Source organism: Sander lucioperca, chromosome 18 (assembly GCF_008315115.2).
Source record: "Sander lucioperca isolate FBNREF2018 chromosome 18, SLUC_FBN_1.2, whole genome shotgun sequence".
NCBI classification, from domain to species: Eukaryota; Metazoa; Chordata; class Actinopteri; order Perciformes; family Percidae; genus Sander; species Sander lucioperca.
Genome location: NC_050190.1, coordinates 17,338,350 through 17,364,467, shown reverse-complemented (window position 1 = coordinate 17,364,467; position 26,118 = coordinate 17,338,350). Strand labels below are relative to the sequence as shown.

Here is a 26,118-nt window from a genome sequence, read left to right as displayed (position 1 = left end):
AATAAATAAAATAAATAGGCAAAGAAGTGCATTAGGTACAGAACAATATTTAAAATAAAATTAAATAAATCCAAATTAATTTCTTAAAAATTGTACAAATACATACAATAGAAACACATAATTAATGGCCAACATATTAGATTATCATCTTTATAACTAATAAACATATGATGGTTTTACTTCATCCCTTTATAGAACACCATAACATCTGAATGAGGCTGTGTGCTGATCTGAGTACTGACAGGGCCCCAATGACACCTTCAGTACTAATACAGGCAAACTCAGCAGCAGCAGCAGCACTCACCAGCAGTCCCCATCAGTACATTGTGATATATAGACATATTACCAGGTTGTCATAAAAAGAGACAGCAAGCCACTATTTTGTGAAAGGGAAAGTAGCCTACACTCTGAAATTTCTCTGAGAAAGAACAACACCACTGTTTCTCAGATGCCACCCCAGGCTGTTGTCATATGGCTGTTTGGCCTTTCAGTGGCACAAGGGCTGAGTGTAGGTTTATAGCACCTTTGTTATTGATATCGTTCTTTGTCTCACTTTTCCTGTCTCGGAGAGGCACAGGCCTCTAAGTTTGGCCCAACAGACCCTGCCCTGCTGAGTCCAGCATTAAATATCAATACATGTTTACGAGGGCCGTAAATACTCGATACAGAGAAGAAGCGATGAAAGAGAGAACCAAGCGGCGCATTTCTCCCATGTGCATGAAGATGGAAAGTGGAGGAAAGAAGAAGAAAAAAAGGGCACTTCAGGGTATCAGATAATGATCCTGTTGCTGGTTGGGATTCTGTCTGACATTCTGTTTCATAACCTATTATGTAGTATATCTTTAGTTTTCAGCAACCATTAAAGAATGACTTTATTTATGTTTACCAAGCACTACTGTAGCACTGAATAGTACAACACATCCAGTTTTCACTTTACTAAATTTACCAAGAAATCTATTATTCATGATGTGTTAATTCATAAAAAAGATGTAAGGATCTGAGTAATAAAGCACTATAGACTTAAAGGCAGAGTACGCAGCATTTAAACAAAAGGTCCCGTAAAAGTACAGCTCTAGTGACTGTGTGGCAGTATATTTGGGGGACAGTGGGCAGGAGGGGCTGCGCCCCAGCTCCGGCCTTTAAAAGATTAACCCCGAGCCCACAAAGGCACAGGGGGCTATGGGGCCAGGCAGGGGCGTGAGTGGGCCGCTCACTGGTTAAACATTGGCTGTCTTGGATCTCCCGTCATTGTCTAGTTAGGAGCTCTACCCGGGCCCCCGTTAGCAGCGCAGACGCATATCTTGGCAGCCGGAGTGAGCCGATACAAAGGCTGTCGGTGCCCGAATGGCAGAGATGGAGATGTATGGGTTCAGGGTGGGGTACTCGCCACGTGGGGCCCGTGGTCGTAAAGCCCAAAGCGGGACAGATTGGACAGCAGTGCCCCCCCCACCCCCTTCAATCCTCCTTTTTCTGTGTGTTTCTGTGCTTTGACAGTGATAAACGGGACTCACAGCCTTCCAGAACAACAAACAGACACTGCCTCATTTCCCCAATGTGAGCGAGGGCAGGCATAAAGGAGGTGCCATCCCATTAGAGCCTGGCCTCAATGCTGCTGAAGCTGAGGCAAAGAGAAGGGGAGGGGGGGCATTTCATCAGAGCAGAGGGCCACTCGACCAGAGGCCCCCAACCAGGAGGGGACAGCTTTGCTGTTTTGTTTTCTCAAAAATGTGTCATAAAAAACTCTCCTTAATTGGTGCTCCATAAAATTAGCATCTCCAAGCTGATTAGATTTCCTCTCTCCTCAGTTACTATTGTGCCTCTCAGTGACCCCATCCCTGCCATTCAATTTCAGTCCTTTCACAATTTTATTAGGCATCAGAGAAAGAGGAAACTCATGTAAGATTTTGCCCTTTGCCCTTCACTTCTCCTCCTCCCATTCGAGTTAACCAAGTCTATCATCCCTTTCAAACAATTGCCCACAGCTCGGCCACTGAAAAGTAAACTCATGATAATACATTGAATGTTGTTATGTTAAACTGGCCAGAAGGGATGCCTATAGTGTCATTTCACTTTCTGTCTTAGAATTTGCGCCTCACTTTCAGTGAAAACTATTGTGTTTTTGTTTATTTATGGTATTTATAACCTAACCTAACTTCACCAGAACTATTTGAATAACCATGGGGGCTAGAGTGAGTGATTGAAAATGCATCTAAATAGATTAACCACACTTCCTGAATGTAGAAATATAGATTGCAAAAAAGTTTTCCCCCTCAGCAAAACCCTGTTTATAGACATGTCGGAGCCGCACAGACTGGAATATAATCCCATTAACTTTGAATAGCAAGTCTCTTACTCTGTTACAAAATGTGTCTCGCACGGCATGGATAATCGCCATCTCAGTGGAAATGGCGGTGAGATAAAGGGATTTGAGATGCCTTAACATCTTTATGGATAGTGTAATATAGTTGGTGGGACCATAAGCTCTCCCAGAAAAGTTTGGGCCATCTACTTCCTCCGAATTAAAATGTCATATTGTGTGAGTGATGCATGACAAAATATCTCTTTCATAATCATAATCTCATTCTACTGGATGGATCTGCATTGTACGTTTTGATTTATATGGAAACAAAGTAAGAAAAAAAGGGAAATTTAAGAGCTATAATCGGCAGTCAGTATATGTCTTATTGAAGAATTAATAACATACTTAGAAATGTTTAGAACAAAAACAATGTCTCATTTTCAGAATAGTAATAGAAGAGAAGGCTCTTAGAAAATTGGTTTGATTTCTGACATCATCATTATCCAAACAAAGTTTTTTGACAGTTTTATTAACAATTTCAGATTCATTGCTAACTTCAAATCCAACCTGACATGCTGTATGATCTATTTACTCTCCTAGATTTCATGAATATTTGATCAAAGTCAGGTTTTCTAGCCAAAAACAACTCTAACAAGAGTCTGGTAGCTCAGAGTGTAGTCTCGCTATGGCAGACCATCCACACGCTGCAGAGGAAGGTCTGGCGTGTCCACAAAGCATTCCGGGATAGGAGAAAAAGGTGCTCTGGTTTAATGGCATTTCTTTAAACCAATCCCAATCGTCATGGGCAGTGCTAAGCTCCGCACGGAGCCGCTACAAAATAGTTGTGCGAGAGAAAACTCAGATTGGACAGATAGTCTAGCTAGCTGTCTCAATTTACCCTGCAGAGATCTGAGGAGCAGTTAACCATAGTCCTCATAAATCCACCAGTTTAAAATTCCAACACAAAGAAAGCGTAAAGAAACGAAAATACATGCATCCGGCGGAATTTCCTGCATCACCGGAGCAATCCCGGAAGTGGAACGTCAAGGATATAGACTACTCAGAGTGTGACCTGTATGCCAGGCAGCACTGGGAGGGACACATGAGGCTGTTAGGGAGGTGGGGGACCATCATTGATATACGCATATCACGGGGAAAGTGAAGCTTAAAGAGTGGGAACGTACCAAGACATTGTGATGCAAAGGGCATGGGAGGGTTAAACCAGGTTCTACTCGGCCTCCTGACCCGGGATCTCTTTGATGCCCCGAGGGAGCTCAGTGTGGCGCGGCCCTGGGACCAGACCACTGCCATGGAGTCAGCGGGATTCGGGGACATGCCTTTGTCCCCAAAGAAAATGTACGTGGCTTTGGTGGGGCTGAGGGAAAGGTCACATACAGGGAGCATGGGGAGAGATCAAAACAAACAGACACATTAGATCACTTTGTCAGCAACTGGCGACTACATGATCCATGAACATTAGCTTGCCTTAAGAGATTGCTAGACACAAACTGTCTCTATGGTCTTTCATTTTTAATTTTATTTTTTACAAATATATGACAGTTAGCTTTAATTGAGCAACAGATAAAAGACTAAGGGTGCTAACGTGTGCTGGATAAACTGTTTCAAGCTTTTATTATGCTTCTGATCCACTCAATGACATCATTTACTTCAGTACAACTGACAGTGAATCAAATACAGTTGGAAATGTCCAGAAGGTAAATGGCACATTCCCCCAAGACACAAAATGCATCAAAACTCAAGATCAATAGTACTGAAAGCTGTGTGGAAGCTGGTACACTATTGCACATGCTGTGGCATCAAAGAGTGAAGTCATCTAGTAAAAAAGGAGCCTCTGCAGGTGTACTGAAGATGACTCTTAGTGTGAGTCCTAATGGATATCAGTTGGATTTAAGAGAGTGTAAAGAGAATAACTGGTTAAAACCAAAGACTGAACACCTAGAACTTTACTTTATTTGGATTGACATTTGGTGTTGGTCTTAACCTTCCACTAATTTTGCATTTATGTCCTTGACTATAGATCACCGTTGTAATCCTGTGATGTTTCAAAGAAAACGGTGATATTGCTCAGCAGATAACAGGTTGACTGAATGTTTAAACTGGCTTACAGAAAAAAGTTTTCAATTCTAATGATGGTTTCAAGAGCATCGAAAGAGAAATTAAGTGAGAGATCAAGTTTTAAAAGCTGCACATCCTTTAATCCAACCTTAAATGCGCCTACTGTACAACTGTACACCCTGATGTTTTCACTATCGCCACATTTGTTGCTACTGCATATTAGAATTAGTCTCTTGCTCCTTCCATTATTTAAATTGCGTGTACATCTGTGTTTTTTTAAGGGTACCTGTTATAAATTTGTGAACAAAAAGAAACAAGAAAACGACATTTTTGTTTTTTTTGTTCAGCTAATTAAAACACATTTCTTTGCATTGTATGATTTTGCACATGAATTTCAGAGGCAATCACAATGCTTAACCCTTCAGAGAGGCTTGCAAAAGCACATTTGTAGGAATTACTGCGCCCACTAGTGGTTGCACTCAAACAAGTCACCATTTGCCTGCCAGAGCGAAACATAGATCAGGAAGGTAATCTAACTCTTTAATATATATAAATATATATCTATATATATATATATATATATATATATATATATATATATATATATATATATATATATAATAGTATAACTCTAATAACAGTGAAACAACTAAGTGTAAGTAGGTGAAGCTGAAAATATGATTTATCTTATTTCATTCACAGAGTCATATTTTTGACAAGCTTGGAAAGATATTACATCTTCATGCAAATCTTAATTAGAATTTTTGCTTAATGGCGTAGACACCAGTCATTTTCTAATACATGATAAAAACAGAGAATCATTTTAACTTCTATAATTTTTTTTTATCAGCTGCAGTAAATTAAGTGCACTTTTCTCACACACACACACATATATATATATATATATATATATATATATATATATACATATATATATACACACACACACACACACACACACACACACACACACACTCCCAGCCCAGACCTCTCTGTGCTCTGCCAAAGACTAAGACATTCATTTAAGATTGACAGAGTGTATTCGAGTCACTCACTTTCCACTCTTTCCATGTATAATGCAGTGAAGACAGCTGATGAGGCACATTTGGTTGTCAAGTTGAGAGGCAGGCACAGCTACATGAGAGCGCTTTGGCTGACGATGCCTGACAAGCCTGCCTTTGAAGAAAGTACATACCCCCACCACCTTCACCTCCCACTGTGATTCATCGTCATCCTCGGAGGGCCTGAACTCACCACCTTGGCTGGGTTGTGCAGGAATGATGAAAGAAAGCAGCAATTTAAATATCATTCTAAGACTAAGTTATCCCAGAAGGCTTAATTTTATTAACAAGGTTGAAACACAGGACTTTATCCTGGATGGTGTTCTGATTGTTTCTGCTTTCATATAAAGCTGCTCAAAGTGAGGCCAGCGAGCCAATGTTGGCCCTCAGAAACATTTTGTGTGGCCTCCGAACGTGAAATGAAGCGCATGCATTATATTTTAATCATTCGCAGGAATAACTTTCTGTCATCAATGCTAGTGCTGTTAGGTAAAGTTAGCATTTTCGATGCACAACTGCAGTTTAATGTGGAAGTGAGATGAAAAAGCCATCACAGAAGAGTTTGTCTGGGACTGCTTGGTGAAAGTGGCCGACATCGTATGTCCTGAACCCTCAATGATCTGCTGGCTCCCTACATTGGCACTCACTCATCCTTATGTTTTTTAATTCAATGGTTATTTATAGGATGATAAGGCATTGACACAGAATATGCAGGCTCTTTTTCTCTCTGAGAATTCAGTCATGTGAGATTTATATCATCTCTATCCGGTTCTTTTTTTATCATTTTTGGCATCAGTATGTTTCGAGAAGTGGCCCAGACCAAGGTCGACACGTGCCTTCCTCAATCATTTATGAGAGTTAATGCAGAGAGCGAGGGCAAGCACAAACCTGCTCCCACGAGAGACCTGTGGGCACAAGGAAATTACAAATCAGCAGAACTATGAACCACGCTGCCAGCAGGGAAGAGCTGTCAACTTCACTGTCGTACAACTTGCTTTCTTCATGCATATGTTAGAGAAATGTGGCTAAACCCTAAAAGACTGAACCTCCTGTTTGTGCACTAACAGGCCACAGCAGGCTTTTCAGGTCCTAATGAATTTCATTTCTGATTTACTTTCTTAAGGTATACCTGCAGAGAGTTCATCTACTCAACTTCAGATAATTCCCCCTCACCTTTAATGTTCCTTCCACTCAAATATAATTTGGAACACAAAAAACAATCACCAATGGCACATCCAAGAAAAACCATCCCATTCTTTGAGGTGAAAGAATAAGTGGATTATGGAATCCCACTCATATTTGGCAGATAAATTGTCATATTATCACCTCCTATGTCTCTCTCAATCTACCGCTCTAAAGCCCCTCAACTTTGGGGAAAGGAGACAGTGACGGTATCCTGGGGCGCTGGAAGCCTCTTTCTCCCCTTTTCTTCTCCTCCCCTCCTCCTCCTCTTCTCACTCTCTGAAAAGTAATTTAATTCCCCTGCCAGTTTTTTATCCTGTGAATAATAGAGATGAAAAGGAGGAGAGGAAGAGCTTAAGGGGCTCACGCTTGTGTTAACTATGTCTTTCCTTTTACCGCCTTAATGCTAAATTACAAAAGCTTGGAGCTAACAAGGATGTCATGATCACGGCTGCGGTGGTTGTGAAACACACATCCCATATAGCTCTGACTTTATAGCTCATGGGCAAAGCATATTATCCAAAAAGCAACTCATCTCATGTATGCAAGCCCTTAAACAGCCATTCAAATGTAGCCTGGTCCTACCAGACTCTTGTACATTTCATTTGTACAGAGAGTCTGGCCACTCTCCATTGACAAGTGTTAACTTCCTTGAAGGCCGGTACTCTGTTGAAGTTTAAAACTATTGTATCTGCCATAACCAATTGCTAACGTTTGGTCGTGATGTTGGCTTAGCATCGCTAGCGTTCGCCTTAGCCACTCCTTCACCACTAATGGAGCGAGCTGGAAAATCAAACTTTGGCCACCAACAAAACTCAGCAAAGATTGTTCTTGCTCGGGCTTTAACTTCTAGATATTCGGCAGCGTTGCCACAACGGACCGAATGGCTTCGCTCGAATGTTTCTCCACCACCATTATGGAACTACAACTCTAGCGCACGGCCTCAACGTCATCGTTCTCAGAGTCCCTCTGTTCGCTGATTGGACCGCCAAAAATTTGGCTGGAGAAAACCTAAGACTATACCGCAAACCCAGACGTAGTACTGAAGGGAAATGAAAATTGAGCGGAAGTACGTAGGAGGGTGGAGCCAGGGTAATTCAAATGCTCACACACAGGCAGATACATCACTAGTGTTTCTTACACCTGCGTGTGATGGAATACAAAAAGAATATGAGGTTTAGACAAGGATAAGGAAGGTAAAACAGAGACTTTTTCACTTTTAGTATCAGTCCTCACACCCTGACCTTAACCAGCATCTGTCTGGCGCAGTCTAACCACAGCCTGACAGAAAAGGTAAGCTCCTGATTAATGATATTTCTGAGTAGTGGAATATTCATCTGTATACAGTCTCTGTGTTGCCTTCATCAGCACTCTTGCCCCGGCTCAGCAATGTCACTGTGACTTTGCAGAACCTCTCCCTACTTTAGGACCATCTATTTTATGGTGCATTTACGGGCGAACAAACATTACACGCCATTTTCAATGACCTCGGGGGGAAATAGAGGGAGAGAGAGGTGGGAGGTGACGTACAGCGCTTGGGAGAGTTAATTGGACTTCACTTGTGTGTGTATTTCCTCTGTGTGCTGCTTGTGTGCATGTCTAGTTAACATGCAGACTTCAAGGCTAATGGTGTGCAATAAAACACATGTAAAATATCTGGTACTGTCCCCAGTTACTGACAGGGGGAGCTGTGGATCTCCTCCCCAGTCTGAATCCACCATGTGAGGTATAGTGAGCAGACCTGGCATGTTGTCACATACAAAATTACATCTCAGCACCTACCATGTTACATGATGTGTGACATCCTTTGCAGTACTGTAAATGTGTTTTGATACATGAAAAGATCCTCTGCAATCACAGGGTTTGATCGCAGCTTATATAATTCTAGTTGCTCATTGTGTTAATTGGTAGAGAGACAGAGAGAGATGGGGAAAGGAAAGGAGAAAGAGGTAGTATGTTGATACCAAGTATCTCTCTGTGGGGGGCTTAATATCTCCTGAAACACACAGCGGTGCAGGAAAACCGCGGGGCGTCCTTCGAGGCTGTTTTACCTGCAGTGTTTTACCCACATAGGGAGAGGGGGAGAGGAGATGGAGCTGTCAGCGTACCCAGAAACCCAGAAAAATCTGTAATCGTATTCAAGGTAACAGTCCCAACTATGAAGTTCGCCTCAGGTCTGTGGCTCGTTTTAGCATCTTTCAGCTAATTGATTTTGCTGTACGGCCCCAAGTCTCACTGCTTTCGTCAAGAGATTGTTGAGCAGGCAGCTGTTTGCAGCAAAAAAGCTCTAAAAGAACCCACTGTATGCTACCTGCAGGGCAGCAAAAGGACGGACAGACAAAGTTAGCAACCAGCTTGTGAACATAGTGAAATATTTAACAGCCTTAAGAGTCAGATATTTTCCTACAAGAGCTTGATAATGTTGCTACGTGTCTGTTATTGTGTAAATGGATAGTCTCCCATTGCCGGAACTTCCTCCACAGCGCTGTGAAGGAGGGTCTGGCTAGTCCACACAGCATTCTGGGATGGGAGAAAAAAGTGCTCTGGTTTATTGGCATTTCTTTAAACCAATCACAATCGTCTTGGGTGGCGCTAAGCACCACACGGAGAAACAGTGCCTCTGCAAAATGGGTGGAACATGTGTATGTTCAAAGGTTGTTTTAGTCATGCAACAGAAAACTCAGATACCGAAATGAAAGACATTCCCGGCGGCACCTGAACAATCCTGGAAGTGGAACTTCGTGGATATAGACTAGACCACGGATAACAGCGCTGGGTTGCCCCCACAATTGAATTTGCCACATAACATTAGCTACAGTAGCTGTATGGGTAGTGGACTCATCTACTGGTAAGTTAGCATCACATTAGCTAACATAATTTGAGGCTAATCCATTAGAATTACATGACGTGGATAAACGTCACTAAACATAGTCTGAGTCACGTCAGATAGATTTTTAACAACTCCCATGATCCCACACTACTTCACAACATCATTAAAGTCTGTCTTTTGTCATTGTTTTGATTGAGAGACCTCACCTGCAGAAATTACATACTGTGTGTTGAACATAATAATGTTAGGATTTACTGCAGGGATGTTGTATTAGACTGCATTCATTTTAGAAAGAAGCTTTTCAGCCTGCATAGCTTTTAGTCAGGGCTAAGCTGAACTTTGTTGGCTCCCTGTAGTTCCTGTGGGCCTGAAGTCCTGCACAGAAATGTCTAAGGATGAAAATGGGGATTCAACCCCCTGGTGTGAGGTACTTTCATTGCCAGCAATGCCTCTTGGCTCTTGGCTTTGTCACGTACGTTTCCCGGCTTTACAGGCCATACATCTCTCATAAAAATCCCCCTCACATTCACTCCACCGTAACAAGCTCAGTACACAGTAGCTTCTATTTTTACGAGCCTGTTAAGCAGAGGGTCTTTACTCCTCTGGTGCACAGTGACACAGTAACTGAAAGGCAAACTGCAACAAATTGTGGAGTGAATCTGATTCAAAAATTTCACAGAAATATGGATTATTTTAGGGTGAAAGTTGCCAGGGAAGAGCTGAGGAAATCTAAAGGACGTTTGTAGATTCACCAGAGAAAGGAGTGGAGCTGGAGCAGTCGTAATGTTGGGTGTCAGCTTGAGTTAGGGTGGCCATGTGCAGCTTCCAGTGGCCTCACGCCAGCTTTCACTTTCTCCTGTTTTGGCTCAGTAATTCTCTGCCATGCTCCATATGTGACTGTAGAAACCTTTAACTGTGAATAATGGACATTTCACCAGTTAAATAAACTGTCTTATGTTTTCCAGTACATCACATAGGAACATTTTTTCATTAATGTCAAAACAGGCTTGCAGTTCAGATACCAGTGAATGATCTCCAGGCTTTGAATATGGTTCAGCTGCTACTGCTCATATCAAAGCTACAGTAGGGCCTCTGGGTGTAATATCATGTATAATCTAAACATGTTGGTGTCAGATAGCTGTGAGCTGTATGGATAATTGTATCAGAGTGCATATAAAACACACTCAATGCGCTGAGATGGGGACAAAATCAAACAAACCGATGCATTGTGCATATGGATGATACTGATTCCTCCAGGGAGCATAGGCTCAGTGGGGGGGAGCAGAGACAGAGAGGATGTGCAGGAGAATTTCAGCCTTTGCTTCTGTAGAGTAGATGTGCAGAAAATGATCCGGGTCCGGGTGTGTGTGTGTGTATGTATATATATATATATATATATATATATATATATATACAGTCATGTGAAAAAATTAGGACACCCATGCTGAAGTTGACTAAAAAGAGGAATACAAAAATCTTCTTTTAGAAATTGATCTTAATGCCTTAATTAAAAAAATGAGGAAAAATCCAATCTTTAAGGACACCAATTTTCTTTGTGAATGAATAATGTATCGTAAATAAATAAATGTTTTTCCTTAAAATACAGGGGGCATAAGTAAATACACCCCTATGTTAAATTCCCATAGAGCAGGGGTCGGGAACCTATGGCTCGCGAGCCAGATGTGGCTCTTTTGATGATTGCATATGGCTCGCAGATAAAACAAAATATTCTCACTTGTTTTAATCCATCCATCGATTTTTCACTGCGCATGTCCTGTTCAGGGCTGCAGGAGCAATTGTCCATTATTTTAATTGAATGATACTGGCCTACGTTTGCCGTTGCTGGGTAAAACAGGTAAACGCCCCCTTTTGAATCAGTCTGAGACTGCGTCTGCTCGGTCATTAGCTCAAAGCTAACCCTTCGACGAAGAAGATGGCGAAAAGAAAAAAAGACGACGAGTATCGTACATTTGAGGACGAATGGACCGAAGAATTCGCCTTTGTGGAGAGAGCGGGTTCTGCGGTGTGTCTAATTTGCAATGACAAAATTACATCGTTGAAACGGTCGAATGTAAAGCGGCACTTCGACACGCGCCACGCTACCTTTGCATCAAAATACGCTGCGGGAGACAGCAGAAAGAAAGCGTGCCAAGAGCTTCTGAGCAGGGTGCAAGCTAGCCAGCAGCAACTCCGCGTATGGACCCGGCAAGGTGACTATAATTCGGCTAGCTTTGCTGGTTCTTTAGCAATAGTGAGGAACGGAAAACCATTCACAGATGGCGAGTATGCTAAAACGTTCATGCTGGATGTAGCCAATGAACTTTTTGATGATCTTCCGAACAAAGACAAGATAATCAAACGGATACAAGACATGCCTCTGTCGGCAAGAACTGTTCATGATCGTACCATCGTGATGGCAAACAAAGTGGAGGAAACGCAAGTGAAGGACATAAATGCAGCGCCGTTCTTTTCTCTGGCTTTGGATGAATCAACAGACGTGAGCCATTTGTCGCAGTTCAGCGTGATTGCAAGATATGCTGTTGGTGACACACTGCGCGAAGAAAGTCTTGCTGTTCTGCCATTAAAAGGGTCCACAAGAGGTGAGGATTTATTCAAGTCTTTCATGGAGTTTGCTCAAGAAAAAAGTCTACCTATGGATAAACTTCTCTCAGTGTGTACTGATGGTGCTCCGTGTATGGTGGGGAAAAACAAAGGATTTGTGGCGCTTCTCCGTGAACATGAAAATAGACCCATCCTAAGTTTCCATTGCATTATACACCAGGAGGCACTTTGTGCTCAGATGTGTGACAGGCAGTTTGGCGAAGTGATGTCGCTGGTCATCCGTGTGATCAACTTTATTGTTGGCCGAGCCTTAAATGATCGCCAGTTTAAAACACTGCTGGATGAAGTTGTAAATAACTATCCTGGTCTGCTTTTGCACAGCAATGTGCGTTGGTTGTCAAGAGGGAAGGTGCTTAGCCGTTTTGCGGCTTGCCTGAACGAAATCCGGACTTTCCTTGAAATGAAAGGCGTCGGGCATCCTGAGCTAGCCGACACCGAGTGGCTCCTCAAGTTTTACTATCTCGTAGATCTGACTGAACATCTGAACCAGCTCAACGTGAAAATGCAAGGCATTGGAAATACAGTGTTATCCCTTCAACAAGCTGTATTTGCTTTTGAAAACAAGCTGGAGCTTTTCATCACGGATCTTGAAACAGGTCGTTTACTACATTTTGAAAAACTGAGCCAATTTAAAGATGCATGCACAGCAAGTGAGCCCATTCAAAACCTTGATCTCCACCAGCTAGCTGGCTGCACATCCAGTCTCCTACAGTCCTTCAAAGCACGCTTTGGAGAATTTCGTGAGCACACTCGTCTTTTTAAGTTCATCACCCATCCAAACGAGTGTTCACTGAACACAGCCGACCTGAATTACATCCCTGGTGTCTCCATCAGAGATTTTGAAGCAGAAGTGGCTGACCTGAAGGCCTCAGACATGTGGGTGAATAAGTTCAAGTCACTGAATGAAGATTTGGAAAGAATCACACGACAGAAAGCGGAGTTGGCAAGCAAGCACATGTGGACAGAAATGAAAAAACTCCAACCTGAAGACCAGCTGATTCTCAAAACTTGGAACGCGCTTCCTGTCACATACCACACACTGCAGCGTGTGAGTATTGCTGTATTGACCATGTTTGGATCTACGTATGCATGTGATCAGTCATTCTCACATCTTAAAAACATCAAGTCCAACCTACGATCACGTTTAACGGATGAAAGCCTCAACGCTTGCATGAAGCTTAACCTCACCAAGTACCAACCCGACTACAAAGACATCAGCAAATCCATGCAGCACCAGAAGTCGCATTAATGGTGAGTGTTATAACAACATTATTTAAAAGAATAAATTCAGAGGCTTATTATACTGACATTTAGTTGAATTCACTTTTAAAATATATTATATGGCTCTCACTGAAATAAATTTCCAAATTTTTTGCTTTCATGGCTCTCTTAGTCAAAAAGGTTCCCGACCCCTGCCATAGAGCAAGGCAGATTTTTATTTTTAAACGACAATTATTTCATGGATCCAGGATACTATGCATCCTGATAAAGTTCCTTTGGCCTTTGGAATTAAAATAGCCCCACATCATCACATACCCTTCACCATACCTAGAGATTGGCATGGGGTACTTTCCATAAAATCATCTCTCAATGCAAATCAAACCAGCTATTAGGCTAACTGAAATAAAACCATGTTATTTCCTAAAGATGATTTTTTTATTCCTCTTTTGATTCAACTTTAGCATGGGTGTCCTAATTTGTTCACATGACTGTATATATATATATATATATATATATATATATATATGGGTATACACATTTACATATGGGTCTTTTTTTGCCCTAGCAACGTCTGAAACACAAACAGTACATATTCTTCACTGTCTGTTGCAATTCGCCTACGTATACTAACTCATAAGACAAACATGCATGTCTTATGAGTTAGTATACGTAGGCGAATTGCAACAGACAGTGAAGAATATGTACTGTTTGTGTTTCAGACGTTGCTAGGTCACTAAAGGTTCCTATGTGGAAAAGGGAAAAGGAAAAAGACACTGCCCTGAAGTAGGAGCTGAAAAAGTTACAGGAACTGCAGTCAGAGGAACTTAATAATCCCCAAATTGGTCCAGTCAGAACACGAGAAAAAAAGTGTTCTAGGAACGTTATGTTCTAGGAACTGTAAAAATCCCTCCGGTCGGAAAGTGGCTTATGATATGTCGCAGATGAGTGTACGTGAGGAAGGTTGTGGAGTTGAAATAGTCTGTGATAGAAGATTACTGGGGATTACTAAGAAATACTAGGGTTTGTTGTACACAAAACACTGACCTTGTATCTTGCCAAAGGAATACTTGGATGGTCTTTGCAGATTTAACAGAAGATGTTTTACTCAGGCTCCTGATGGAGTATTCAAATGCAGGAAATTCCTCTCCTAGAGGCAGTTAGCTGGTTGGTTCAGATTGGAGGCAGCCCAAACTGCTTCAAGGTGTTTCTGGCACAAAAACCCACCTCTCTGATAAACATTACACACATTACTGTTGAATATGAGGCCCACAATGGTATTACTGTGGGCATATTTATGAAGTTATAGGCAGAGGAGTAGGAGGAGGAGAGAAACCCTATGGAAAAATCCTGCTAGATAAACAACAGAATATCACGCAAGAGATTGGGTAAAATTGAATAAATCAGCTTTGCAGGCGGTGTTGCCGACGAGGATAACAAAGAAACTTTGAAGTTTTGTTTCTGCAAAGGATGTAACATATCTCAACCAAGCCTCAGAGAAGAAACCAGAACATTTTACAAGGGAAATATTGTTTATTCTTTTTATTACGGTTATATTTTTTTTGTTATAACGCAAAGCAGTTTAAATGAAAATAGGGAAAAGTTACCAAACTGGCGTTGAAAATAAAGTAAAAAACTATTTTCAAAGCGAATTAGATGGTCAGAACCATTGTTAATTAATTGACAATGAGCCCCTAATAGGTTTTTCAAATGAAGTGCATCTTGACTAGAAACACTGAACCTGGGAGTCATTTAAGTCTTTTGTCAGTCCAGGAACATAAGAGGCATTCAAAGGAATGCAAAACAGCTAAATGACTCTATTAGTGCAGGTGATAACACCATGTTATTGGTGGATTCATGATATGGACCAATGCCTGCTGGGAGCAAGTGGCTCACTAGGTCCCCACGGTGATGAGAGGGAGAGTTGAAGTATCCATGGGAGAATGTGGGCGTGATGGGATCCCCAGGGAGCGTTGTGGAGGAGGTGAAGGAGAGCTTAAAGTCTCCACTGTGAGAGAGAGAGAGAGACAGACAGATATTCAAAAACCCACAGGAGAAACAGAAACAGGGGAAAAACATGCAGAAGACACATTTTAATGCCATAAATGCTAAATATAAAAATCGTTTTATGCTTCACAGTTCTTTTGCAGGCGAACAATACCTTAGTCATTAACACCAGGAGCCACTAAAACCATTTAGTGCTGAAATGAATGCATGATAGCTAGGCAGCCAGGTTGAGACAGGTGTAATTGCTGTCCTGAAGCTAAACATCCATTTGTGTAAATGTTTTTTTTTTGTTTTTTTTTTCAAGCTCCAAGTAATAATTTCTTTGAATCATGGTGTTGCTGTGTTGATTATTTTATAACTTTTTAATTTATTCTTGGCCACTTAGGGGCAGTACAACAAACAACAACACTGACATATTATTACATTACAAAGTTGATATTGTCACAATTTGTCACCATTTATATATATATAGATATATATGAGAAGTATGCTATGGCTAACCTTCGGCTCCAGTGGTATTCTGTACTTACCTTGCACGGCAGCTGGTTTCTTGCGATATCACGAGATTACACGAGATTCGCGGGATCACATATCACACGACAATCCATCTTTTAAGGCTTCAAGTAAAAGCATTTGTGTCCTAACAGAAGTGAACCGAACCAATCAGCGTCCGGTGAGGGGCTACTGGCAGCTACAGGCTTGTCGTAGGTGTATGTGAAGGCCACGACTGTTTATTAAAAACAACAATGGCGGACGTGATAGACAGATGGTCCATCCAATCACCTGCCATGTATTTTTTGAAAGAGCCTGCCCTTTTCAAAAACGGTTTCCAACGACGGCTTTTCAGATGGTTCTGTGTAACAAACCATCTGGCTCCTCAGGTTCATTCTGTACAGCTGTGGAACAAGAGAGGTGAACTAGAACTAAGATCAATATTATAATTAACTGAAGTGATACCGTGAACTACGTTTTAAAATATGGCGCATTAGGAAACAGTTGTCCATTTACTAGTCTATATCCACGACGTTCCACTTCCGGGATTGCTCCGTTGCTGATGAAAATTCCGCCGGATTTCACTCATTCAGGCCGGATATCCGTTACCTTGGGCTTTCTTTGTGTTGGCATTTTAAACTCCGGTGGATTTATGAGTTCTATGGTTAACCTTTTCTCAGATCACAGCAGGGCAAATCCAGACAGCTAGCTAGACGATTTGTCTGATCTGAGTTTTCTGTTGTACGACTAAAACAACTTTTGAACATACACACGTTGCACCAAAACAAGTTCCTTCCTGAGGCTATTTTGAAGCGGCGCTGGTGCTCCATATGGCGCTTAGCGCCGCCCAAGACAATTGTGATCGGTTTAAAGAAATGCCAATAAACCAGAGCACTTTTTTCCCATCCCGGAATGCTGTGTGGACTAGCCAGACCCTCCTTCACAGCGCTGTGGAGGAAGGTCTAGCAATGGGAGACTATCCATTTACACAATAACAGACACGTTATTATCATTTAGTGTAACATTATCATTTAGTGTTTCTGGCCACCTGATAAATGCAAGTCCACTTTTCACGCTCCTTTAATCTCTAATTTGCTCTCCTCCAGCTCTTGTAGGGAAATATCTGACTCTTTAGGCTGTTACATTTTTCACTATGTTCACAAGCTGGTTGCTAACTTTGTCTGTCTGTCCTTTTGCTGCCCTGCAGGTAGCATACAGTGGGTTCTTTTAGAGCTTTTTTGCTGCAAACAACTGCCTGCTCAACAATCTTTTGACGAAGACAGTGAGACTTGGGGCCGTACAGCAAAATCAGTTAGCTGAAAGATGCTAAAACGAGCCACAGACCTGAGGGGAACTTCATAGTTGGGTGATTATTCTCTGTGGATTTATCACTACAAGCGGCCACTTACACATCACACATTGTGTTTATTGTCAACCTAAAAATATTGACTAGTGCAGCTTTAAATAAACGCCTCACCAATGTCCATTTTCCATTTTCCAGATTCACAATGTACTTTATCTACCCTACAACCCTCCAATACTGTAATATACAATCTCTCCTCATAGCACACACACACACACACATCAGTGGCTCTGTCGCTGCTCCTTTGTAATCTTGTGTGTCTCTGGTCCGGGTTAGGTCTAATTAGCTACAGTGTGTGTGGCTGAGAATATTTCTCTGGAGTCCAGAGAGGTCAGCTAAGCCACGTTTCATTTGAGCCGCCGCCTTACTCCCTCAAGATCTGTAGGTTCTTCTTCCATCTGTACCCCACTCTATCTTTCTCTGTCAAAGCAGCCCCTTACTGGACATGCAGGCAGAGAGCAAAGCACCAAGCAGACATTCATAATAGCATGGAACTGTCACTCATACATCTAACTATAAAGCAAGGGATCTGTGTGTGTGTGTGTGTGTGTGTGTGTGTGTGTGTGTGTGTGTGTGTGTGTGTTTTTCTAAAGTCTGTATTTTGAGAGAGCTGGATTGCATGATTGAACTTTTTCTCACCGCAAATTTTGATTTTATTTCAGCCTTCCCCTGTGAGACCAACTAGCTAAGAGGACTTCACACTTTGCAGGTGTATTGCTGGGGACCCAAGGACATGCAGTGTTGAATGTTTGTACAATTTGGACACGCGACATGTTCAATATTAATTAACTTTGCTGCATTAACTGGCGCAATAAACATATGGCGTAATAAACATATGGCAAAAGCCTGCGACATACAGCGAAAAGCTGCAACATATCACGAAAGACACCCCAAGATTTGTTATCAGTAGAAAACTGCACTTTTAAATGTAACTGTCATTTTTTTGTTAGTGGTGCCTTTTATGTTCAATTCAATATTCTATTTGTTGGAAATGATTCCCTTTCATTTGTTTTAAATTCAACAAGCAATTTGTTGTATTTTAGCAGAATACTGACAGCAGTAGATATGCAGAACTAAGTACACTTTAATATCTGTTTATTTATTGCAAGTAATATCGTTATCGCGATATTCAACAACTTTATCGCATATCTCATATTTTCCTCATATCGTGCAGTCCTAGTCTAGCATTGCTTGGGAACGCCATTATGTCATGGGATGCGTATTGCTCAGGAACCAAGGAATTGCAGTGTTGAGTGTAAAGTGGATGAGCGGTTCTCAAGAAAGCTGCAAGCAGCAATACAACAGGCCAAGCAATCAACCTGTTCCGAACAGGCATGTTTTCAATGGGCACTGCACTAGTCCTGAAAAAACATAAGGATTTGCAAGAATCTGATCTTTAAAGGACAATTCCGGCGCAAAATGAACCTAGGGGTTAATAACATATGTGTACCGAGTCAAACGTTCTCTGGGACATGTTTTCATGCTAATCGAATGTGTCTTTAGCTTTAAACAAGCTACTGCAAAACGGTGGTTAGCTGCTAACACTAGCTTTTGGGGCAGAGGGTAAATCGCTATTTTATATCACTAACAAGGCTCAAAATAGCACCACACTTCAACGGTAGCATAATGAGGGTCCCTACATGTAAACCGAAGTATTGAGAACTTTGTAAGTGTACAGACAGTTTATTAAAAAGATAGATTATAAAGACAGTAGCGTTCATGTTTACATGCTCATTATGCTACCGTTGAAGTGTGAAATAGCGATTTACCCTCTGCCCCGAAAGCTAGCATTAGCAGCTAACCACCTGTTTGCGGTAGCTTGTTTAAAGCTAAATACACATTCGATTAACATGAAAACATGTCCCAGAGAACGTTCGACTTGGTACACATGTTATTAACCCCTAGGTTAATTTTGCGCCGTTATTGTCCTTTAACCCACCTCATAAACCACATCTGATCTCTAAAACACACAATATCTTGCTCCAACATGAGAGAATAAAGGTCATTGCCTTTTTTTTGTCTCCCTACTAAAAGCAGTAAACACTATGGTCCCCTCAGTGATAATGCCTAGTCATGTCCTATTATTAGTTTTCTCATTTTCAGAGATAGGGATAGAGAGAGTCCCAGAGGCTCCACACATTTCCCACTGTCTGTCACTGATGGGCTTTTGGTGATGGATAAGTTGAGCCCGATCCAAAAGCAGAGAAAATGAAGCTTTCATTAGACAACGTAACCAAGCAGTTGTGAGCCATCTCCAGAGTCCCTTTCTCCGCACTCAGACACATTACCTACACCCAAACAACAGCACCTTTTAGATGCAATCAATGTGTTGTTGTCTTTCAGCCACTTCTGCACTTTCACGCACTGAACCTCAAGTCAATTTCCAGGACTTGTCTGCGAGAGGGAAGGAAGAAGACTCTTTAAAGGCAGCTACACACCGGGCCGATAATCGGCCGTTGGACAGTCTGGCGAGGTCAGTGACTCGAGTCTGTTCGGTGTGTTCCATGCCGTCGTCCGTTGGAGGAGCTGTCGGCCTTCATTTTGGCCGACCTGACATGCTCAGTCGGAGACAGGGCAGTCGGGACTCACCCGGAAACGGCAAGCGGAATGAGCATGACTAAGCCTCTCAAAATCAGACGAAAATCTTTTAAACTGACCTTTGTCGATCTGAAATGAAGACAGATTCAGCAACTGCATGGCCTATTTCTCGCTTAAAATGTTTTCAGAAACACGTTTCAGGGAACTATTTTAGTACAATATGGCCGGTTGAAAAATCCAAAATCCGGAAGCAGCAGCCAGACCCACGTGACGCGTTCGTCCAATCGGCTGCTGGTTTTCATTTTTTGGGCGACAATACAGATTAGCGCCGCCTGCTGTTATGGACACGTATTACGTCTCGTCACTTTGGTGTGTTCCGAGGCATTTTTTTGACCAACTCGGGGAGACTGATCAGTCCAACTGCCTTTTCTGCCAACGGTTGGCCGTCTGGTTGGTCTGTAACGGTCTTGAGCTTCAGTGGCTTCTCACTGGTTCCTACTGTGAGTGGGGCTTTAATGTCCTCCTACTGGCTATTTTAGGCACCTTTAATGTCAAAGAAATGTAGAGGAGAGAGGAGGATAGGATGGTGACTAGAAACCTTAATGGCTTAATGACCAATGATTATTGATTGATAGGAACCAGATGTCCCTTGGGGATACAATCAATAGAATCACAGAGGAAGGGAGGTGTTTAACTGCAAAGGTAACTGTAAATGTGAGGTGAATAAAGGGCTCAACTTTATGTGTCTAATATTCTATAAAGGGCTTTACATGCAGGAATGATGTAACCTGTCTAAGGTCATTCAAATGGAAATCACTTGGAAATTTCACCCTCTGTCTGGTGAAACCTCCGTCCCCAGGGCTGTGTTCGCCGCTTGGTTTTAGCCATGCATGGTTCCTCCCTTTTCATATGTGCACAGTTTGGGGTTGTGTCTTATCGCAGCATAACACTTCATGAATGACATTTTAATGCAATTTTCTCTTGCCAGCCTAGTGGAAAAGTTCCTTGAGTGAAGTCCCTATGTAAGAGCACCACAAATTCAAGGTGAATTAAGTGCTTTTTCTTAAAGATGCATCTCAAAATATCCTGTTTGCCTCTTTGATGTTCCTCAGAGAGAAAGAGAAGAGAAGATGTCCCTGCACTAGAATTATAGCTGTTTAATTGCTACAGTTGTGATACAATATGCAACATATTACAAGGGTTATAAGAGTTGAAACCACATTTAAAGAATCTCTTTACTATTCTGTCTCACTCTCCTCGCTCTCTCCCCAATACGCCATCCTTAAAATATTGATGAAAATTTCCTGCGATTTGCCTGGATGATAAACACCTTTGATCTTCACTCATCTGCCTTTTTTTCTCACATATATTTTTCCCTTTGAGCCCACAATCACAAGATGAGTCCAGTCATGATTGCAATATTGTGGCTGCATCTCACCCAGGCATGAAAAGCAAACCCATCTGAAGGTCATGTTGACATTACGCACATTTGCTCTCAAGTGCTTATACTGTATTGCTGTAAAATACAGGCTGAGTGTGCGGTGTTACGTCTTAAATTATGGTGGTTGCTACAGAAGCAACGAGGCATGTGGCCCCGCTGGCTCTTTATGGGTCAAGCCCATCTCTGGCAACGCATTTCAATCCGACCCATTTAATCAGTGACACATTCACAACCAAGGACTGTCTGTCAACACAGGACTTCATGTAATGACCTGATCATAGACAAGACACCTCGCAGCACAATTACACACAGACACTCGGCACACATCAATAACTCACAAGAACACCATGCAGTCTTTACCCCAGAGCCATAAACAATGTCTAATAAAATTCAGAAATACACACTGTGATGCTGAAAGTGTCGTAAAACACACCCACTCAATTGCCACAATGAAGAACAATGCATGGCTGCTTTTTGATGAAATGTAAAGGCATTGCATTTATCATTTATATAATGAAATACATATTTGCAGTACATAGACAAACATTTGCAGCTGTAGTGGTTGTATACCATGTTTATGTAATAACGTGTGTTTTAATGTTGTAGAACAGACTATAGGTCACCCCTGTGACACATATAAATGCATCCATTTTAGTAATTGCTTGAAAAAAGATAAAAGAGGAGATGTATAGTATACTCTTGTTGTAATAAAATGCTGGATACTTTACACAGACTCATAGTGGATCAATAAATTGCTGCACACATACTCGAACGACCTCCCCGTCCGCATCATCAAGCTCTCTTTTCTCTCTTCTGTGCTGGGTTGTATCAACTAATTATAACTCCAGTTCAACGTTTGTGCGTGAAGTCTTTCCTAAGCAACTAGCTAGTTTCAAAAACACTTAATGTATTAATTGTGTTGCACCGTTAAAACTTAAAAGTACAATATGTATGTATGCCGATGACTGCAACTCCAGGGCGGACCAGAAACTCTTTTTAGTGACTTCCAGCCTGTTGTCCATCTGTCTGGCCCACAACCTTACTGTTGTAGTTCACTCTCAAGCTCTCATAGAATTGTTTTTAACCTCAGCAGGCAGCTGTTTTCAGTGAAAAAGTTTTCACCAAAAGGCAGACAGATACAGGTGGAGACCAGCTGGTGAACGTAGTGGAGCATTTAGCTGCAAAAGAGCAAGGCATAGCTCCAAATGAATGATGTCCCTTCATAACTGCTGGATATTACCTCTTTTACTCTTCAATATAAATGAGTCATAGCCTATATCTAATAGCGTCACTATAGCAAGCTAACGTTAGCAGTTAGACACATAACAGTTACAACTGGCAGTTACTGAGTGTGATTATTTAGTAACTACTCTACATAAGAACTGGTTTGTGTGGTGCAACCCATTTTAATTTAGTGATGTATACAGTAAATCTACATTTAGTAAACACTTACCCTTTACAGTAATAGGCTAAGTTTGGCAAGCTGAAGCAACTGGCTCCTGATTCCCAGGAGATACTAGAAGAGGGTTTCAAATTATCTGTGTGGGCATAATTTAAGAAAAGCATGCTATGAACTATTTAGCTGCAGTTTACATAGCGCAATGTGTTTCACAACGCTGTCTTCTTTCTGGTGTCTGAACTCTTGTGGTTGTTAGATGTAAACAGCTGGTAGAGTGTTGGACTGATGAAAGAGGGATGACAGCAGGGTAGAGAGATGGGAGATGGGGGGTTGTATCAAACGATAGTCTAATGAGCCATCTGTAGTGGCAGCCCTGGGGAGGCCACTCTGACCTGCTCACTTCATAAATGGTTCGCCACCACACATTACACCATGTGTCTCATTCTTGGGTAACTTACATGGTACAGTGCATTATGTAGGGCCATAATGTAATGTAATTTTACAACATACAGTCACAAATGTCATTTTCAACATGCAGTGAATATTATTATTATTATTATTATTATTATTAGGTATGAGCCACTAGTGCTGTATTTTTACTGCATGGTACAAGACTGCTCAACTCGCTTGGAATGTTCTTTTTTGGTTTTCCTTGGCTTTTGCCAATTGAACAGTACCTGGTACTTTTTCGGTACCACCTTGGTAATAGAATCTTCACTTGCTAGACATCGTGCACAAACCCCACATTTTGAAATAGCCAAGCTACGTCAATAGCGACCGCAACTTTTTAATTCACTAAAGATTTTTTTTAAATGCAGCACGAAAAACCACGCCGTGGTCAATTGACGTAGCACAGTACAGACGTTCCTCTGTTTAGGTGTCAATGAAAGGATCCAGCAAGAGAACACACTGTGTTTGTGAAGATGATGTCACTGCACTTTCACGCAGCATCGCTATGATGATCAGCTAAGAATTGAGGGGGTACTTTCTGCAGTGGAAAACAAAATCGAGAAAAGTACCTGGTACAAAAAGCAAATCGACTCGAGCTGAGTCGAGCCGAGATGTACCATGTGGTGGAAATTCGTCATAACATAACTAAAGTAATTATTTGTCTCTGTGGGGGAGCTTTAGTGATACATGAACTGAATAAGATGCTGAGGCCACAGTTCTTTTGGTAGTGTGACTGTAACCATTAAACACATGCCTTAGGTCTTTAGAGACTCCATCTCAGGCGTTTTCTTCAATTAAGCCATAAGTATCTTCTATTCCCTCAACAATTTCCTGGTGTCAAAATATCACAATTGTTGAAAATCATTTTCTTTTCTTTTTCAAGGTATATATATATATAGACATATTCCTAATTATCCTTTACCAAGGAAATTAGTTGCCATGATCTTCACAAGGCCTCACATAAATACACTGTACACCGAAACACGACTACATGAGAGACATCAGATACATCCACACATACCTACACTACTACCAGTTATCAATGTATTTTGTTGAGTTCCCTTTATGGCAGGGGACAAAACTCCTGCCAAAGCGTGCCCGTTTTAAGGTCAGGGACTGGTATCTATGGCCAGATGGAAGCAGTGTGAAGAATGGGTTGAGGGGGTACCTGGGGTCATGTGCTATGATTTGACCTCTGCGTGTGAAAGGTTTGCTGTTTAGGTCAGAGAGGTTGGAGGTGGGGAGGCCAATAATTGTGGAGGTGTGTGATGCGTATGAGTTCATGTTGGTGATAGTTATCATGGTGAAGAAACAGTGGGAACAATAGAGGAGGAATTATACTTTTGTAGAGCAGCAACAGAAGATAGGGGGCAACAGAAATTGCTTTGAGTTTGGGGATGGCAGAGAGTCTTTGTTGGCAGCGTTTGTGGATGTCAGTGGTGTGTTGGTCAAAGCTCAGATTGTTGTCCAGGGTGAGTCTGAGATATGTGAAGCACTCTACCCTCTCAACAGTTTTATCATTACTTCAGGTGGGGTTGTGGATGGAGTTATGGGCAGTGCTGTGTGTGCTGGAGGTGTTAATCAACAGGTCTTTTTTGTCTTTGCTGCAGGTAACTGTTCATGGACCAATGTGTGAAGTGGGAGATGGAGTCTCGATAGTTAAGAGAGAGTTATTGTCATTAAGGAATGCAAGTAAGGCAGTGTCATTAGAGTATTTATATTATGTTGGGATAGGTGAGGGGGCTGATTCAGTCATTGCTGTGGAGAGTGACCAGAATTGGGCTCAGGACACAATGCAGGTAGGTAATAGCATACCATAAATGAATGCAAATAAAAACTGACTTATTTTTATCTTTGAATGCGTGAAACTTTTCTAAATATTACTTATATAATGTCTTCTCACTTCCCATTCCCTCACATAGCCCTACATACAGTATATCCATCAGCTTAAGTGAGGCAGGGTTAAAACCCACTGCCAAAGAATTATTTTTTCATTAAGGTCTCTATAATCACCCTCTGGGATATTGAACTGACAGAACATGATATAGACGGAGAGACAATTGGTTCTAAGTACACCTAAGGGGCTCTGAGTTGTTCCTAGTCAATCATAGCAGTGTGAGATTCAGGGACAGACAGGTCACTGACTCCATGTGCATGAGGGCAGTGGGTTAACTTTAAATGGTCCAATTTGATCCGTCATATAAAGTATAAGCTCCAGTGCAGAGATTGTGGTAAAAAGAAAATTTAGTAAATCTGCTGTATTATATTAGCACTTCACCAGTGAATTCATGAAGATGAACCAATGATGCATCTCCTTAAATATCAACTAAATCAGCTCCACTTTCATAGAAACGTGGTTATCAGCCATCCCTGCTGTGCATGTGTACAGAGGCAGAAATAAACATCTTCTAACAGGGAGGCAATGCGGCAAGGAAGCTGAGGAAGCAAAATGTCAGCCTCTATGCTGATGTGGAGCTGAACACTGAATGGAATTATGGTGCCCAACGTCCTCCAAAAGCAGCCAGAAGCCACATTATCAATGCTTAGGTTGAACAAGCTGGTGTTATTTTCTGTCCAAAGGCTGAATACCCCAAAGCTATGGAAATGGGGGGATTACACACAATGTGGCATAAAGGGACGCCAAGTCTTTTCTACTTTCTTCTGGAGCCAGTGACAGAGAGAGAGGAAGGAACGGGTAAGCTGGAGGCTAAGGAGTCGATTTGTCAATTGAAGCACTGAATGGACGCCTCATCGATTGAGGAATTGTGATGATTACAGGGTTCACTGCTGTGCGGTAATGCAATAGGCAAAGCCATCATGGCCTATACTGTTATCAGGCCGAATGATTTAAACCCTGCCTCGTTAATGACGGTCATCCATTTTGTTCAAATGGCTGGGAATTTATCCGACATGACTCTGTAACACGAGTAAACAGGAAAGCATGCACACACATTCTTAAAGAAAAAAAAGGGATTGTACTCTGTCCTGCGAGTGCTGACATTGCTTCTTGCATGCAAAAAGGCAATCCAAGAAGGTGTCATCAGCCCGTAGCTCTGAATGATAATAGGCAATGAGGGAAATTTACAGCAGGCTGAAGGCAGTCGTGTAACTTTTTAATCAGGCCATGTCTGAACATCCAC

General features: G+C 41.7%; 1 protein-coding gene and 1 long non-coding RNA gene across 2 annotated transcripts in view; one reads left to right on the top strand and one right to left on the bottom strand.

Annotated features, from left to right (window-relative positions):
* Nucleotides 1–11,381: 11,381 nt before the first annotated feature.
* On the top strand, nt 11,382–13,319 carry LOC118493779 (general transcription factor II-I repeat domain-containing protein 2-like). The gene has a single exon (XM_035994944.1). The coding sequence runs from the start codon at nt 11,382–11,384 to the stop codon at nt 13,317–13,319; it is 1,938 nt and encodes a 645-aa protein (XP_035850837.1).
* A 1,555-nt stretch (nt 13,320–14,874) lies between these two features.
* LOC116042513 overlaps nt 14,875–26,118 on the bottom strand; it is a 79,258-nt gene continuing 68,014 nt past the window's right edge. The window contains exon 3 of the long non-coding RNA XR_004895717.1: nt 14,875–15,296. This is a non-coding gene — a long non-coding RNA (uncharacterized LOC116042513). The remainder of the gene's footprint in view (nt 15,297–26,118) is intronic.

Coding starts and splice junctions, on each gene's coding strand:
- LOC118493779 (XM_035994944.1), top strand. CDS start 11,382: ATGGCGAAAAGAAAAAAAGACGACGAGTATCGTACATTTGAGGACGAA.